This window comes from Galeopterus variegatus, unplaced genomic scaffold (genome assembly GCF_000696425.1).
Source record: "Galeopterus variegatus unplaced genomic scaffold, G_variegatus-3.0.2 Scaffold1858, whole genome shotgun sequence".
NCBI classification, from domain to species: domain Eukaryota; kingdom Metazoa; phylum Chordata; class Mammalia; order Dermoptera; family Cynocephalidae; genus Galeopterus; species Galeopterus variegatus.
The window spans coordinates 254,650-272,867 of record NW_007727969.1 but is presented as its reverse complement, the minus strand read 5'-3'; the positions used below and the strand labels follow the sequence as shown (position 1 = coordinate 272,867).

General features: G+C 53.5%; 1 protein-coding gene across 1 annotated transcript; it reads left to right on the top strand.

The window, feature by feature from the left end:
• Positions 1–7,406: 7,406 nt before the first annotated feature.
• On the top strand, positions 7,407–18,191 carry LOC103595832 (5'-nucleotidase domain-containing protein 4-like). Its single transcript, XM_008579330.1, is given in 17 exon segments — positions 7,407–7,475; positions 7,740–7,812; positions 7,909–8,026; positions 8,103–8,198; positions 8,445–8,536; positions 8,575–8,653; positions 8,970–9,066; positions 9,316–9,369; positions 9,626–9,712; positions 9,931–9,963; positions 10,631–10,738; positions 11,005–11,071; positions 11,188–11,358; positions 12,013–12,064; positions 12,390–12,450; positions 15,252–15,329; positions 18,162–18,191. Coding segments are annotated over 17 exon segments (1,365 nt in total).
• Positions 18,192–18,218: the final 27 nt, after the last annotated feature.

Here is an 18,218-nt window from a genome sequence, read left to right as displayed (position 1 = left end):
CTTTCCTGATCTGGCATCTCCTGCAGGTCCCTGGGCTGTGGTGGGCTGGTTACATCCCCTCTCTCTTTCACACTTGCTGTTGTTCTGCTGAGAATTCTTCACGTGGTCTGTCCAGGGAGCTCCTGTTCATTTTTGGGAAAAGGGTGGGCATCACTTTCTCCTGGAACTGCCCTCACCCCCGAAAGACTCTGCACTCTGGCTGCTTCTGGCCCTGGAGGGTAGCACTGCACTGTGCTAGTGACACAGGTGCTGGGTACTGGCTTATAAGGTGAGTGGCACTGTCAGCGCTGAAGGGAGTGTCCCTCACTGCTGGGCACTCGGCTCAGGGCAGGTGCTCATGAAATTTAAAAAAAAGTCTTACTTTATTTAAAAAATGAGTGAATATTGGTGTGTATATTATTTTGCGTTCTGCTGTTTTCATTCAGCATAAACATTTCTTGAAGTTTCTATTTCATTTTATATAGTTTAATTTTCATCATTGAATCACATGTCAGAAAATTTGGATACTACAGACAAGAAATTAAGTGTATCTCTGCTGCTTTAATATAACTGCTTTTTCCTTTATTTTCTCCAGTCCTGGTTTGTAAATAGTTAGCATACTAATGAAAATAGTTTTGTGTTCTGCCCTGCCCCTACCACATGACTGATATCTAAAACATTTTTTGAGTTTGTCTTCTTAACCACAATTAGCGAAGTTTCTGTAACAGCTAAATATAACAGATTTGCTCTTCTCTAGTCGGGCACCAAAGTGACCTATGCTTTCTCATGAACTATCTTCTTGCATTTAGTTTTTTTCATTTTATGGGTTTGGAGGCTCCACAGCAGTGGCTTTTGAAGGGCCCCCTCCAGAAGCCTTGGACCTGACATGGAATTACTCCCCCAGAAGAGCTCACGAAGGAAGCCACACCCGTGCACGGCCACCTGGGTGAAGTGCCATCCCTGAAAGCTTTCAAGCCTGCCAAGGCTACTGGCCAGGCGAAGGCTGCTGGAGTGGATTGAATTGTGCCCCCCCCAACTCACTGAAGCTTGAATTGTGTCACCAAGTTTTATGTATTAGAAACTTGGTCTCCACTGTGACTGTTAAGAGGGTGGGAAATCCTATTAATGTAATTGAAAGGTGGAGCCTTCAGGAGATGATTGGATTGCAGGACCGTGCAGTAGTGAATGGATTAAGAATGGTGGTCAGGGGCGTGGTTCCGAGGGCTTTAAAAGAAGAGGAGAGTCTGTCTTTCTCTCTCTGCTCTCTCTGCTTCCATCGTCTTGCAATGTGAGACCCCTGGGTCACTGTCACCACCACCAGATGGACTTTGGACTTCCCAGCCTCAGAAACTGTAAGCAATAAATTTCGTTTTTCTTTATAAATCACCCAGTTTCACGTATTTTGTTATAAGCAACAGAAATGGACTAACACAGCTGCCCTGGCTTTGCTTTTTCCAAGTCTGTGAAGCCAGCAGAGGACAGACTGCTGTCCTGCTTTGTTTCATAGTTCCCGCAGTTGACTGGAATTTTCTCTGCAGTCCCGGTGTGGCTAAGAACAGTCCCTGTCCCTACACAAGCCCATTTTTTGTGAAATACAACTCTCCTGTTGCTGTCCTGCTTCTAAACTTTGCTCCCAAAGCCCCAGGTTTGCAATGGAATATTCTAGTAGGAGCTGAACTTCCTAGCTCAGTGTCACTTCAGTCACGCTGCAGGCGGGTGACGTCTCCCTGCCCTGCATGCCTCTTCCCCGCCACCCACCACAGCTCCCAGCACTCTGGGGTAATGAGCTCCTCTCCTTACAGCGTTGTTACAGTCCCCTCCTGAGAATCATTGCTAGAACTTGAGTCCAGGACAGCTGCCCAGTCTCTGTCACCCTTCCCACACAAACACCTAAATCTGATCTCCAGCCCCGATCTCGGCCCTGCTGGTGGCCTGTTTATCTGATGGCCTCCCAATCTCCTCCGTTGCACTTTCTGTGTCCTGAACAGGATTCATCACCACACACCTCTCCTCCATGCTCCGCCCCGGTAGTGGCACCACTACGCCTTCAACATAGACAAATGGGCTTTTTCTCACTCACCCGCATCACCGATCTGTCTGTAAGCTGACGTGCTTTCTCCAGCCTGTCCCTTCCAAGCATCACTTCCACCCAGGTCTGGTTTACATGCTCCACATCCCTTGCCTTAATCACTGCCAACAGTCTCCCAGCTGGCCTCTGCCTCCCGTCCACCTGCTTCCAACGTGTCCTCCTCCACCCTGGGCCAGGGGCATTGACCCGTCAGTGCACATGGGACCAGGTCTCTCTTCTGCTGATGATCCTTCAAATGGGACCCATCACTTACAAGGTTAAGTCTCTGGAGGGCTGGCTATGGCATGCCCCGGATGACCCCTTGTGCCCTTCGCTGTAATCCCTGGCATGTGCCTCCCCCTCTGGCCAGGTCTGTCTGTTTGTGATTCCCACATACACGTCAGGCTGTCACTGAACACTGTTTGTGGCCACCCTTGAATGAATGCTGCTCTGCCTGGCCTTTCCTGGATGATTCTTCCTTATCCATTAAGGCTTCCTCCTCCAGGAAGCCTTCCTTGGTCTCCCTGTGTTCACAAGGGCAGGAGCTCATCTTTCCACCATTTCTGTTTTCTGTCACCATTCTTATACTGTGAGCTCCTTAAAGGACAAGTAAGACATTTATAGTTTTTTTTTTCCCTTTTTGTCTTTTTTTTTTCGTGACTGGTAACGGGATCGCAACCCTCGGTGTCACGCCCACACCGCGCTCAACCAGTGAGCGGACCGGTCTCTATATGGGATCCGAACCCTCGGCGGGAGCACCGCCACGCTCCCAAGCGCCACACTCTACCGAGTGCACCACTGGGCCGGCCCAAGACATCTTATAGTTTTTAAACACAGTTTCTAACACAGGCTTGGCATGACGCAGATGCTTAATAAATGCGTGTTGTCTAACTAGAATGATTTATGTACAGGAGGTGACTGAAATCCACAGTATCCCTTACTTCCACGCAGCTTCCCTTAGCCCCCTGGGCCCTCTGCTCTAGCCTGTCCTCATCTTGCCCAGACCCTGGTGTGTAGCCACTTGTCCCCTCCTGACTCTTCAGGGTGCAGGGAGGGGAGCCGTGGGTCTTTGCTGGGGAGGTGTGGCTTTGGCGCTCCAGCCCTCCCTGGCCAGGCCTCAGTTGGAGCTGAGCAGGCTTACGGTGGCTTTGGAGGCTATGGCCTTTGTGCCTTTCTTTCCTGCCCTGACCTTGTCTCAGGGCTCCCCTGACATGTTCCTCAAGGACAGGACACAACTGTCTCCTGAGCCTCTGCAGCCACCACCCCCTGTGATTCTCAGTTTCTCCTTGGAGGTCCACGGCCTTCCAGGGCTTCACAGCTGCTGAGATGTGGGTGCCATTGGGATTCCAATTTGGTAGTAAAGGAGGCTTCACCCCCTCAGGGACAAATTTCACCTCAAAGAGGAGCCCCAAAGAGTCTTGCATTGATGGCACGTGGGGAGCCCTCAGCCCCTGGCCTCCTTGCCTCCTCTGGGCTGTGTGGGTGGCATTCTTTTCCTCTGCTCCCTGCTCACCCCTCCCTGTAGCTGCAGTCCCCTAAGGGCTCCAGCCTGAGGCTGGGGTCAGTGACTGGCATTCCCTCTGCCGAGCCCTGGTCCCAGCATGCCCACCTGCACTGTCACACACACCCACGCTCACACATGCATACATTCCCTCACCACCCCCACCCCAACACACACACACACACACACACACACACACACACACACACTACAAACTCCCAGCAACTTCCATTGTTTCGATGGAGAAGAGACAGGTTCTTGGGAGTTTCCTAATCTCTCACCCTAAATCTCTCCCTCTGTGATCCCCACCCAAGGAGGGGACAGCCTTTGCCCAGGGTGTGGCAGAGTTGCATCACGGTGTCCCGTGGTCCTGACTCAGCCCCAGGGTTTTCCCAGCAAGTGGAGTCCAACCTCTGGTCCCAATCTGGTCCCAGCTCTTCCTCTCCACCCCAGAACATGCCCTTTGGCAGTGTGGCCACATGAGACGGGAGGAGACAGTGGGGGCCGGGACGTGGCTGTGCTGTGATGGCCATTGCCTAGGAGGTGGGTTCTATCCTTTGCTGTCTCCCACGGTCAGTTTTCTTTCTGCCTCTCAGCACTAGGCTCATTGTTGGCTACGTGAAATTCCTTTTTCCTCTAAATGAATAAAAATCCTACATTTTCTTAAAAACCTCATCCAAGTCCCCTCTGATAGAAAGAATTCCTGGCGTGCTGCTTGGGTCCCTGCCTCAATCCAGTGAACCAGCTGCACCTGTGCGAGGAGGCCCCTGTGTAGAGGGAAGTTTCTGGTTTCCTCAAGAGGGTTTCTCCAAGCTCAGGGGAATAGAGACCCCCCACCCCCCGACTGGGGCCGCAGATCCCACATTGCTAAAGCTGCTGGGGGTGAGCTGTGGTGATCTGGAATAATGGGTCTGACTCAAGGTGGGGGGTACGTGTGAGGGATGACAGCCACACCCCACGCCTGGTGCCTGCCTCACCAGGCACCCCAGATCGGACGACCTTAGACACTGGCCTTGACACTTTTTAAGTGAGACACAGTCTAGGTGGAAGAATCAAGAGGAATGTTGGCTGGCTTGGTATGTTCCCATGTCCCCTCCTTAGAGGAGAGGTGCCCAGCCGGGAGCTCAGAAGAAGGAGGGAGGGAGGGGAGAGCTCCAGGGCTGTAATGGGGGAGGGGGCTTGGAAAGCAGACCCTCTTTTTGTAAAAATTTTTAATTTGGAAATAGTTTCAAATTTGTGAAAAGCTATAAGAATAAATAATTGTATAGAGAACATCCTTATACTCTTGACAAAGATTTACCTATTGTTAACATTTTCGTGTGCACACACCTCTGCATGTATGTGTGTATGTACGTGCGTGTATACACATGGCTGTTTCTCCTGAACCACTTGAAGGTAAATTACACACATTGTGACATTTCCCCTAAATCCTTCAGCGAGTATTTCCCAGGAATAAGGACATTTTCTTGCAGTATCACAGTACAGTCATCAGCTTCACAAGTTTACTTGGAGGCGGTACTTTCATCTAATCTACCATCCATCTTCCAATCTTATTTGTCGACCTAATAATGTCCCTAGCACTCTGTGCCCCTGCAGAACAGGATTCAGCCTGGGCTCAGACATAGCACTCATCTGCCATGGCTCTCTAGCTTCCTTTAGTCTGGAACATTTCCTTCACCTTTCTTTGTCTTTGAGGACACTGAAAAGCCCAGGGGCTTTTGTGAGGGATCATGGGCAGAGGGGGTTTTGCCCAGTGGTTAGGAGCGCTGCCTGCCTGGGCTTGGTCCTGCTGTGCCATTTACTAGCTTTATGAGAGTGCTGAGTGGCTTACCCCTTCTGTGCCTTAGTTTAATCATCTGCAAATTCACAGTAACAGTCGCCCACCTTGCGGGATTGTTACAAGGCCTGGAACACAGTAAAAACAGTGTGAGTGTTCACTTGCCATTTCATGACAAATCTCTACTTCCTGAAGGTGCTCTGAGTACAGCAAGCCCTGCAGGAGTGCCTGTAGTAATGGCTCAGAGGTCAGGGCCAGGGAGGGTCCTGGGACAGCCCACATCCCTGCCTGGCTGGACCTGCAGTTAGCCAGGGGCTCTACGGTCTGGACAAGTAGCCATATCCTGGGATGGGGCAGAGACCAAGCCAGCTGAAGACCCAATGGGGATGTGGCCATCTCAACAGACAACACCGTGGGGAGATGCCAGCCACCCCAGCCATGCCAGTGCTGGTCGCACTGGACATGCCAAGAAATGATGCCCTGCCCAACTACCAGGGTGGCTGGGCATAAGTCCCAATTGTTCAGTCAATCTCAGGAGTTGGCTGGGGGGTACCTGGAGAAGTAAACGGAGAATCCACTGAAGTGATGGAGTGTACCTGAACATTGCTGTATAGCTTCCCTGACCTCAGGTGGAATGGGAGATCAAGATAGACCTTAAGTTCAGCTATAGGAAAAGCAGGTTACATTTTTGTACACCTGCCTCTTTAACTCCCAGTGGGAGAGCTGAAGAACTTCCCAGCAACTTCCAGTAAGCAGGTATTCCTCCTCTTTTTTTCTGATCTACAGAGGAACTGTCCAAGGTGGGAAAGGGCCTTGAACGGCTCCCATGAGATGAGCATGGATGGAAGGCACTCCAGAAATCCTCCTGATTTCTGAAACTTGATTCTCCTCTGACATCCTCAATAAAGACTGCCATATATAGCCCGCCATTCACTTGTCCATTTATCCATGAATCTATCCATGTGTCTGTCTGTTCATCCATTCACCCATCCATCCACTCATCCATGCATTCATCTCTCCATCCATCCACTCATCCATCATCCATCCATCCATCTACCCATTCATCCATCTCCATCCATCCATCCATCCATCCATCCACCCACCCATCCACCCTCCCGCCATCCATCCGTTCATCCCTCCACCCATCCACCATCCATCCAATGAGAAAAGGCATCTCCTGAAGCCTCCATACTCTTCCTCACCACCCTAATAGCTGCTCATCTGGCATTGTCAAGGAAGGAGCTATCCCACAGATGTGCTCCCCCCGCCCCGGTAACTTTTATCCCTTTAAAAGTGCCCAATTTCATTTAGTTTAGCCATTTTGGAGACAGAGTTTTCTAAAACGAATTGTCAACTTCTCTTTCTTTTTAAAAGAGGACACACCACCTCATCTAAGTCTTTTTGGATGACCCAGGTCATTGATCTGGATGGAAGTCACATTCTTTGTTGCATGGGCCCTCAGGGGCTATTCACAAACTCTAGTTGCTCTACTTTTCAGCACTTCCTTTTGTACCTTTTCCCCCTGATTCTGAGATCCCAGTTACCAGCTACTGCTTATAGTTCTTGGCATGCTTCTAGCAATTTCTTCTTTAAGTGGCCTTGAGCTGGGAAATTTGATAATCAAATGTGTTGGAATTGTGTAGAAAGCAAGAGTCCTGAGTTCTTTATTTATTTATTGAAGAGTCTTTTATTTTTAAAGCACAGAGTCCCCTGCCTTTGTAACCCCTGTGCTTCATTCTGGGTTCTCTGCTCTGTCCCAGGCAGTTAAGGTCCTTAGAGGCATAAGCCCTAGACATGCAGGTGGCATAATGCAGATGAACTGTTCTTCCTGGATCCTTACTGCATTCTCTCTTGAAGAAGGGATGAGATACCAGAGACTGTCCTGGCTGACTCCACCCTCAAAAGGGAGCATTGGGGGCCATGGGAGCAAAGGGTGGGGCTGGCTGGGTCAGTGGTGTCTGAAGTTTTGCAGGGAGAGGGGAGTGGCTGGGCCCCACTGATAGCATGCAGGGGGCTGGGGAAGGGAAAATTGCCTCTTCCTCAGTCCTGGTGAGGATGGCCAGTGTGGACGGGGGACAGACATGGAGGCCCAGCTGGAAGTCCGAGGGTCTGGGCTCCTCTCCAGGCCTGAAGCAGGACTGGCACCAGCAGTGAGACGGGCACTTGGGGAGGGGGGTTGGGGAGTCTCAGCCTGAAAACACCCCACAGGACCCAGCAGCATGCAGTGACTCCTTTAAATACATGCATGGGGACACCCAAAACACAGACCCCGGCTTAGCCAGGCCCACCTCTCCCATCATTTCTGCAGCTGCAGGGGGTGCTATGTCTGCTCAACTGGGTTTCCACGCCCATCCCTTCTTGGGTCTTGACCTTTGGGGGCTGGCAGGTGATCCCAAATTCCTCCTCTCCCCAAGATTTTTGTCAACCACAGCCTGGTGCTGGGGAAGATTCATTGCTTCGGCTTTGACATGGACTACACTCTGGCTGGTAGGGAGGGCTGGCACACAGGGTATTTGGGTCTGGGGGTAGCTGGGGGCAGGCAGCCAGGCACCAACCAGCCTGGGTCTGCTCGGCCCCATGCAGCCTACAAATCCCGAGCCTATGAGACGCTGGCTTTCGCGTTGCTGCTGGAGCGCCTGGTGTGCATCGGGTACCCGCCCGAGATCCTGCGCTACACCTATGGCCCCACCTTCCCCACCAGGTGCGGAGCTGGGCCAGGTGGGAGGCTGTCGCCGGCCCTGGTGTCCCCAACCACAGCCCCCGTGCTCTCTCCCCAGGGGGCTGGTGTTTGACATGCTCTACGGGAATCTGCTGAAGGTGGACCTCCACGGGAACGTGCTGCTGGGTGCCCACGGCTTCACTTTTCTCTCGGAGTAAGGGACAAGGCATGGAGGGGACGGTTGAAGGTGCGGGGGAGCGGAGGCTGCTCATGCTGGAGGAAAGAAGGGGAGTGGACAGAGGGAGGGAGGGAGGATGATTCAGTAGAGGCTCAGCAAAGGCCAGCGGGTGGGGGAGGGACAGAAGGGACAGGGGGAGTTGGGAAGGAGTGACCAGAGCCTGCACAGGCCTCTGGGGCGCTGGGGAGGGGCGTCGCTGCACCTGACCCACCAGTTCCCCAGAGCGGAGATCTGGAGCTTCTACCCCAGCAAGTTCATTCAGAGGGACGACCTGCAGCGCTTGCACACCCTCAACACGCTCTTCAACTTGCCTAGTGAGGGGTGGGTGGGGGTGCGGGGAGGTGGTCCTCAGGGGCCCAGCTGTGGCCCGGGGGTGGCTGCCTCTACCTGTATGCCTGCCTGGTGGACTTCTCTGGCTGCTCCCACTATACTAACTACGTCCCTCTCCCTGCCCAGTCCTGTCGTGACCAATAGACACTGCTGCTTCCCAGGAGCCAAACTCAGTGCAGGCACCCTGCCAAGTGCAGAGGCCCCTCCTGAGTGGTCTGAAGGCCTCTAGGTGCTCAGCAGGAAGGCCTTCTCTGCGCAGTGGCCCCCGACCCTGTAACCAGTGCTGCTCCACAGGGTGACCCTTGGCACAGGGGGACGCCCCTCCCAGGATGGTTGGCTGGAGGAGTCACACTGGTAAAAGTTGGTGGTCACCTCAGGGCCCCTTATTGGCCTCCCCTGTCCCTTTTTGGCCTGTCTCAGCTGTGACACTGGCTATCAGCGTGGGAACCTCTTCATGTCCTTCCGAAGCCTCTTCCAGGATGTGACGGATGCCATGAATAACATCCACCAGTCGGTGAGTGGTCCAGGGCCCAGGACTCCTGACTGCTGCTGCCCTTGGCTCTCCTGGGCGACTTCTAGGCCTCCAGTCCCCACAGTTTCCACTTCTCTTCCCACTGGGGACTGTGGTCTGGAACTGGGCTGCCTGGTGCCACTCCCCCCACCTTGGATGCAGGCACGTGGGCAGGTGCACACACCCCCATGCACACACACGCACACATGTGCACATGCACCCGTGCACACACAATTCTGTTCCCTCCTGTAGGGCAGTCTCAAGGAGAAGACCCTAGAGGATTTGGAGAAATACGTGAAGAAGGATGTGAGTGGTCTCAGACCCAGGGCCATGGCCAGGCCCACCCTGTGTCCCCTGTTCCTTTCCCTGGTCTTCTCCCTCAAGGTTTAGACAGAGCTCTGCACCTGGCTTTGCTCAGGGCCATCCTGCCTGGCCTGGAGCCCAGGTACTCTGGGGGGACTGGGCTGGGGGTAGGCTCCCAGGAGGCTGAAACCTGAGGAGGGGATCCCGGGGCAGCTCTGGGAGGCCCCACCCCTGGAAGTCACTCTAATGCCTGCCCCAGGCATGAATCTCCATCTTGCTGGGCAAGATGAAGGAGGTTGGGAAAGTGTTTATGGCTAACAGCAGCTACAACTACACCGATATGAGTGTGTATTTGGAGGGGTGGGTGGCCCCAGGGGATGCTGAGGCGCTGCAAGAAACAGTAAGGGTGTGAGGAGGAGCCGAGACCCTCCTACCCCCTACTGCCCGGCTGGCATCTTGGGTTCCATTTCTCAGCCTTTTAAGGCCTCAGTGGAATGAGCAATTTTCCCACTATCTTGTTCCTAGGGCCCCAGTGTGCCCTGACCCATGCCCTGTCCCTGCCAGGCCATCATGACCTACCTGTTTGGTGTCAGTGAGGTGAGTGTCACGTGCATGGCCGGGGTGGGCTGCACAGAGGGCAGGGAGGGCCAGGCCACCCCCTAAGGCTGAAGGCCTTGCTCACATCCCACCCTCCCCTTGAAGAAGAACCGAGTGTGTGAGGGGGTGTTTCACCTGGGTGGGCCTTGCTGGAAGCTCCCCAGTGGGGAGGAGGTTGGTGACCTCAACCACGCCAAGGAGGAGCCTCTGGGGAGTAGGGGAATGACCACTAGGGCCTCTTCGCAGGCCATAAAGAGGCAGTCGGGTGTTTGGGGAGGTGCTGGAGGGGGCAGGAAGGGGTTGAGATGTGGGCGTGGCAGGCCCTGGGGCACTGGCTGTGCCGAGTGTCCTGGGCAGGAGGGTGGGGCCTGACTTCGTCCTGTGCATGGGTATCTGCGCTGTGAGGAGCCCTGGAGGCTGATCTCAGCGCACTGGTGTCCAGCGCTGACCGCTGCAGATGCCTTTTCAGCACTTTCGCCTGCCCAGCTTGGTTGGGGTCGCAGGAGAGCAAGACCTTCTGGTTCCCAGGGGTGTCTCACTGGGCTGGGAAGCTGGCAGGGTGGGGGGCATGCTGTGGCGGGTGCATGGGCTGTGGCAGTGTCAGATTTTCCAGGCTGTGTGCATGGCCCCGTGGGCCCACACATACTCTCTGATGCCCGCCCCACAGCCCGGAGCCTTGGCCAGGCCCTGGAGGTCCTACTTTGACCTGATTGTGGTGGACACGTAGAAGCCCTGCTTATTTGCAGAGGGGATAGTCCTGAGACAGGTCAACACGGTAATGGCAGCTACTGAGGCCTCATCCACCTTGACCTGTGCACCATGGTTGCGGGGGAGCCTGCCTGCCCCTTAGGCTTGACCTGCCTTTGGCAGCCACCGGTTCTGCAGGGAGGCAGGGAGCCAGGGGTCTCCTTCGGGGCCCTCTGCTGCCTCCTCCCCCTACACTCCATCATTACCACTGCCATCCCCAGTCCCCAGCCCTCCCTGACCAGGATTAGAAGATGTGGTTCTCCTGGCTTCAGGGCCCCTCTCTGCCCCCTCCAGGACTCAGGGAAGCTCCTTGTGGGCACCTATACTGGGCCCCACCAGCACTGTGCTGTCTACTCTGGAGGTACCAGCCCCCACCTCACCCCTCCTGCTGCACAGTCACCCTGGAGCCCGTGTCCCTAAACTGTCCCATTGGGACAGGAAGGGTGAGCGAGTGTCTGTCCTCCCTCGGTGAGGCAGGCTCGTCAGACATGGTGTGTGAGCAGCTTGGGGTGTGGCGGAAGGACATCCTGTACATTGGGAACCACATCTTTGGGGACACTCTCAAGTCCAAGAAACGGCAGAGCTGGCGGACTTGCCTGGTGGTTCCTGAGCTGTCCCGGGAGCTGGGCATCTGGGCCTGGCAGAAGCGTGAGCTGTGGGGGTCAGGAATGGGCAGGGGGCACTGGCTGGCAGTGCAGAGGGCTGCCCGGTGGTCATCTTCCCCCTTTTCCCGTGGGGGCTTAGTAGTGACCAGGAATCCTGTCTGTTCTGCAATTTATGAGAGACGATCTATTTTATACACAGGGAAACCAGAGAGGTTAAGTGGTTTGCCCAAAGGCACACAGCCAGCAGGGGCAAAGCTGGGATTCAGATCCTCATCTCCTGACTCCGGAGTCCTGTGGCGTTTCCACTGGCTGGGGCTTCCTTTCTCACCTTACCCAACCTCCCCGCCTGCCCTGATGGCTTTTAGTGAGTGGAAGGTACACATTTCCACACCCGGGAATGACTCAGAGTCATCCTCGGGAGTTGCCGTGAGCCTAAACAATTTGGGATTTGTTCTAAGATATGGGTTTGAGTCATCGCCGTGTGACTTTGGGAGGTCACGCGACTCCCAAATGCCTTCCCTCACCTGTCCCACAGGGACTACCCAGACCCTGCTTTGCTCTGGATGAAGTCTCATGGATGGTATGCACACAGCTGAGGGAGCACAGAGTCCCAGCCGGGCCTGGGCAGACAAGGTGCGCAGGGCCGGTGGGTGACCTGGGCTGTCACTCACCCTGCTGTCTCCTGTCCATTTTTCAGAGAGCTCAGAAGAGCCGAAGAGGTTGGACACGCACCCGGCAGACCCGTACCAGTGAGAGTTTGGGCCTTTCTGGGGGCGTGCAGGTATTGGGGAGAGGGATGGAGGCGTGGCTGCCCACGTCCAGGCTTGGCATCGAGGTCCTGGCCAAGGTCGTCAGGAAATCAAGATCTGTTTTAGGCTGGGCTTCCCTAGTACGCTGGACTTTGGACCCCCTACCTCCCCCGGCCCCCTTGACCTCCAGGCCTTTCCTCCTAACCCATCCAGTTCAGACTCAGGGGCCTGCCCACTCACACACATGAATGCACCCAGCCCAGTACCCCCAATGGATGCCCGTGTGGTGTCCTCCCCTTACCCCCATGGGCCATTTCTGCACCAGGCACCTGAATGGGAGTAGTTGTGGGCTACAAGTCATCAACTCCACCAAGGGGGAGATGCAGGTAAGAGCTGGGTGGTAAGTGAGGAGGGGACAGGCCCAGTGGGGGAAGGGCTGTGCCCCAGCTGCCTGCCAGGATCTGCCTTGTCCTGGTCCCCGGTGCTCAGTTATTCTCCCCACCCTGGCAGCGCTGCCTGTCCTTGTCAGCCAGCACCCTCTGCTGGCCTATGCTCTAAATGACAGCAGTGGCTGTTGAAGGGCAGAGTTGAGCCTGGTTTGTGGGGCTGGCCTCCAGTCCCTCAGTCCTCGCCAATACCCTCCTTGAGAAGTGCCTGTCTGCTGGGGTGGGTCCTCATGGGGCTGACTAGCCAGCCATGATCAACCTCTGGGGTCAGCCAGATAAGTGGCTTGAGAATATGAGAGTTAGGGCCAGTGAGCAGATGGGTCCTGGGAAAAGAGTAGAAAGGAAAACACACACCCTCTTGGCATTACTGACCAGCCACCAAAGCTGGGAGAGTCCCACAGGCCAGCTGGGTCAGAGGGAGTGAGACCACATGGCAATCCCAAGCCCCGCTGGGATCAATAATGAAGGATCTTCGTAGAGCCTTTTGCAGATTATAAAGCATAGGGCATAGAAAGCACGGCACTCAATAATTTCCACAGCCTGGGCAGGGACTGTCACCTTTATTTTACAGATGAGAAAACTGAGGCTCAGAGATGGGGGAGCAGCATGCTGTTGGTCACCCTGGCAGTCAATGTCAGGACAGTTCTCCAGACTCTAAAAGCAGGGCCTGGTGGTGGGGCAGGGGCCTGTCTGGAGAGCAGGAGTTGGCCGGGTGTGTGGGCCTTTGCCAAGTCCTCTGTTGGGCATCAGAAAGTGGATTACACTGTGGGTTTAGTCCTGGGGAGTCACTCTCTGGGGGCAGGTAACTGTGAGGGAGCCCAGAGCAGGGCCTGTGGCAAAATGGAGATGCCTCACCTTCAAGTGCACAAGAATATGGCCCGTGGGTTTAAACATGCAGCTCCTCCCTACTGGTGGTTACAGGCCTCAATGTCCCCACACGAGCCACCCAGGGTGGGCTGGGATGTCCAGGGAGAGAGTAGGCAAGGGCAGGGCCACGCCTGACGCAGTGGGGGTGCTCGCCCCCAGGTTGGGTGGCCAGTGCTGCGGGTGGTGCAGGTCAAGGGAGGCTGGGCTCTCAACTCAGCGTGCTGCCTCTCTGGCCAGAGGGTCACCCGGGAGCTGGACCTGTGCTACGGCACCATGGGCAGCCCATTCTGCTGCGGCTTCTGCCAGACGCTCTTCTCCAGCCAGCTGATGCGCTACGCTGACCTCCACACGCCACCTGCCTCAACTTCCTGCACTACCCGCTCAGCTCGCTGTTTCACGCAGTCCCGGAGCTGGTGGGTCCCGGCAGAATCTCCCTGGTTATTCCTCACCATCCACTCCAGAAGGACCCACTCATCCCTCTCCAGCCCTGACAGGAGCTTGCAAGGTCCTGTACCTCTATGCACAAGGAGATCAAAGCCTTGCAGATAACTGTCCATACCCTAAAAAGCACATGGGAAGAGTTAAGGTAGTACAGATAAGATGACTGCTGGGGTGTTCCTCCTCACACCCACCTTAACCCCTGCTTTAAATGAGACTGCACTGTCTCATCATATCCTTGGTAGAAATGACACCAACTGCAAGGAGGAAGGTACAGTGCTTCCACCCTCAGTAAACACAGAGTGATTCTGAGAAGGTGGAGGAAGCAGCGGATGACACAGGAGACGCCCCAGCTGTTCCCTCTGGGAGACCTGAGGATGCTCCTGGCAGGTGGAGGGGCTGTGATGCACTGAGCAGGGGTCAGTGGGGCCGTGGGGCTTCCCAGCGGGGGACTCCCCTCATGTGTCAGTCCTCCCCATGAAGCATCTTCTTCCCATTTTATAAGAGGTGGAGTCTGTGGTTAAGGATCTGGGTTGAAACTAGGTCTTTGGGGCTCCCTGCCCCCTGCTTTTCCTGCAGCCCTCGACTGCCTTTTGGGACATTTATTGCGTGTCTACTGTGTTTCCTGCACTGGGCTGGGCGCTTTTCATTGATTATGCTTAATGCTCAATATAACCCAGCAAAATAGGTTATATCATCCTTGTTTTTATTTTTTTAAAAGATGACCGGTAAGGGGATCTTAACCCTTGACTTGGTGTTGTCAGCACCACGCTCAGCCAGTGAGCAAACCGGCCATCCCTATATAGGATCCGAACCCGCGGCCTTGGTGTTATCAGCACCACACTCTACCAAGTGAGCCACGGGCTGGCCCTGTATCATCCTTGTTTTATCATTGGTGAGATGGAAGTGCAGAGAATCTAAGTAACTCGCTATCACACAGCTAATGGACCCCAGAGATGGGATTTGAACCTGTCGAACTCCAGGGACATGCTCTGTCCCTTGCACTGTGCTGCCACATGCTTGGGGCACCTGAGCTCTCACTGTGCAGCCTCATCTTATTTCTGCGCTTTTAAATGGGCTGGAACAGAGAGCTCCATTTGGCAAGGCTGGGGGTCCTGGGCATAGCCATCTGTGCTGTTAGACGCCATTGCAAAAGCAGAGACCAGAAAGGTGAAGAAAACCCCCCCAAGTGACAAGGGGAGACACTTAAAGAAATCTGGCTTTACCAACCGAGCTGGCCTGGGATTTTTGAGGAAATGAAGTCCAGCTGCCGGGATCTTCCTTCCCCTGCTGACCTTCCCAGGCTCCCACTTCCGCAGCATCGTTGGGCAGGAAGCTGGCAGCTAGGGCGGGGTCTGTGCATAGCTGAGGAATCCTGGAAGGCCTGACCAGTGGTGGAGCTACTCCTCCACCTCCATCTGCATTTGTCCCTGCAGATGCCACATGAATCGGCTGTGCGGCAAGAATGGGCCGGTCTGGACTCTGCCTCCTGACTCCTCTCCTACAGCCAGGGGGTGAGTGGCTGGCTGGCGACAGGGCTCTCTCCACGGCAGGGCTGGGAGGAGCCACCATGCTATGGCTGGTCAAGGAGCTTGGTGGCTTGAGACTGCCAGGGGCTAGAGAATTGGTTTCCCATGGGATGGTATCAACCCTAGTGGCATTTGGAAATTTGCTGGACCTTTTTTTGTTTTCAAGTGTAGTCATTCTTGAGTAGTTATGTAGAAACACGTATTATTATAAATTGCTTTTCTTTTTATTTCTCTTTTGTTATAGTTAGGGCCTTATATTTACTTTTAAAATTATAGAGACAATAATTATGGTATCTATGAATTTCAATTCAGAATAGAAAAGGGGAAATGAAAATATTTATTTTTCAGATGGTGCATTGGGTCCCCTAGGGCCACAAGTTCTGCCCTGCAGGGGATGGCTGACTGTGTTGGTACCCTGCACCCCTGCAGACTGCTGTTGGCCAATCTGTCTTACAAATCCATCCCTCAGGGAGAGGTTGCAAGACATGCGCCCTCCCAAGCTGAGGTGTCTTCTGCAGACAGCCTTAATAAACACCAATGAGTAGGAGCTCCGGCTTCAGATCCCTTTGATGTTTTGTGCTTCCTGACCCGCCTTTGAGCTGAGACACCAGCTTTCATGAGTGGCAGTCTCTCCTAGCCTGGCTCTGCATCTGCCAACCCTGCGTGAGGTTTCCTGTTTCTACCCTGGCTCTCCGGGGGCTTGCTGTTTAAAATGTCCATCTCGTAGGTTCCCTTTAGCTGAGTGTACCAGGCAGTGTGCCTCCTTCCAGCCGAACAGTGTGTACTGAGCACCTCCTGCGTGCACAACAACGCAGAAAATGAATTGTGATTGTAGGCTACTTCACTCCTGCCTAGGAGAGGCTCAGAGTTCGAGTGCTTTCATGATCTTTCATCAGCAGCCTGCAGTGCGGTTCCTTCTCAGTCCACCAGAGGGCTGGATGCCACCCCGCCAGGTAGGGTGGGGTTTCATCCCTCCACCTGCATCCCCATCCCCATCGCTACCCAGCTTAGGGCATTTTGACACATTTTCTACCTCTGGCTGGGAGTCTCTGGGTGAGCCTGGGAAGAAGGTTTCCACAACCACTTTCTTGATTTCTTATATGGCTGCGGGCAGAGAGAGGCTGCAGCTGGGAGGACGCATCCTAGACGTGGGCCAGTGTCAGGGGCCGTCTTCCACCTGGGATAGTTTTCAGATAGCAGGGAAAATATGGAAGAGAGAGGAAGCAACTGTATTGAAATCTTCTAAATGTAACAGATTTGGAGCTTAAAAACCACTTCTTTCAGGGAGGTGGAAGGAGTGTTCCTCTTCTTCTAGAAAGGCATCCTCCCTGGCCTTTGAGCTGTTTGGAAATGTGTGTAGAGAGTGGAATTAGTTTACCCAGTTCTCCTGACTGCATCATGTTTCACAGCCAACTTTATCTCTAAACATTTGTTTTTAAAAATAGCATTTCTGTGCCCTTTTGATTCTGTTACTAGTAATAATATGAAACTTGACGGGCTGTAGACTGCCTCATTAACTGTTCTCTCATTGCGGGCCACTATGAGAGATATTAAATGAGGCAGCCCAAACGTCTTTACACTTGATGTATACATGCATTAAAACATATTAAAAGTCATACTCTTGATTTAAAAAGTTGATTATTTTGGTGGAGCTTCTCTGTGGTATTAAGCCTTGGCCCTCATTGTTCTGATGTCACTGATTTTAATTCACTCCTACGGTTCACTTTTTGCCCGTTGGTGGTAGCATCTGGCGTTACGGAGGCTGCTGAGGTTTGAATGTTTGTCCCCTCCAAAGCTTATGTGGAACTTAATCCCCAGGATGGTATTTGAAAAGTGGGGCCTTTAAGAGGTAATTGGTTCGTGAGGACTATGCCCTCATGAATGGATGAATTTGTTCATGGATTAATTGGTTATTGGTTTAATGGGTCGCCAGGGAGTAGACTGGGGGCTTTATAAGGAGAAAAAGGATCATGTGGGAGCACTCTTGCTCAGCCATCACCACGTGACACCCTGCATCACCACGCAACTCTGTAGAGAGCCCCCACTAAGGAGGCCCTCACCAGATGTGCCCCTGGACCTTAGACTTCCCAGTTTCTGAAACTGTAAGAAATAAATTATTTAAAAAATAAGTTACTTAATTCTAGGTATTCTGTTATAAGCAACAGAAAACTGGCTAATAGGGAGGCTTAGAATGAATTCACGTGTTTGAAAGCAAACCCTTGAAGGAACAGGTCTGATGTAGTTAACCGGTTTCATTTTCTGTGGATAAACAATGGCAACAATTGGGAAATCTGAGGATAAATAAGGGACAGCAGGCCATGTGCTCAGAGAGTTTATATTTTTTTACATCTCTTGTGCATTTCAGAAGCTTCCAGGTCTGGCACTGCTAAGGCCTTTCCTTCTCCCTGCATTGACTTTCAGGCCCCAGAGTCTGCAGGGGCAGGTTCTCCAGGCAAGGACCAGGCATCACTGGCCTATGTATCTTTAAACACTAGATTCTTACTCAAGGTTAGAGGGTAGTATTTTTTCAGGAAAACTGGTCAGATCCTAGGGCCCATGCTTTTCTGGAAAGGTCCTAAAATATAGCATAGCAGCCAATACTATAGAGTCAACTCTTAGAATTCCCAGCTAGGGTAGAGAGAATGCAGAAAAGGGCCGAGGGATAAAACAGCCTGGTAGAAGTGCCTTAGTGGTCAGGAGGAAGAGGGGAGGCATGGGGGGCGTAGGGAGAGGGAGCCAAAGGCCTTCCCCTGGCTTTTCCTGCTGCGTTAGAATTCCCCTGCCTCCTCTCTGACGTCACACCTGCTCTTCCCTCAGATCTGGGGGCCTCCCCATCTCCCTGACTAGATCAGTTCCTTTAGTCCCTCTCCCGGA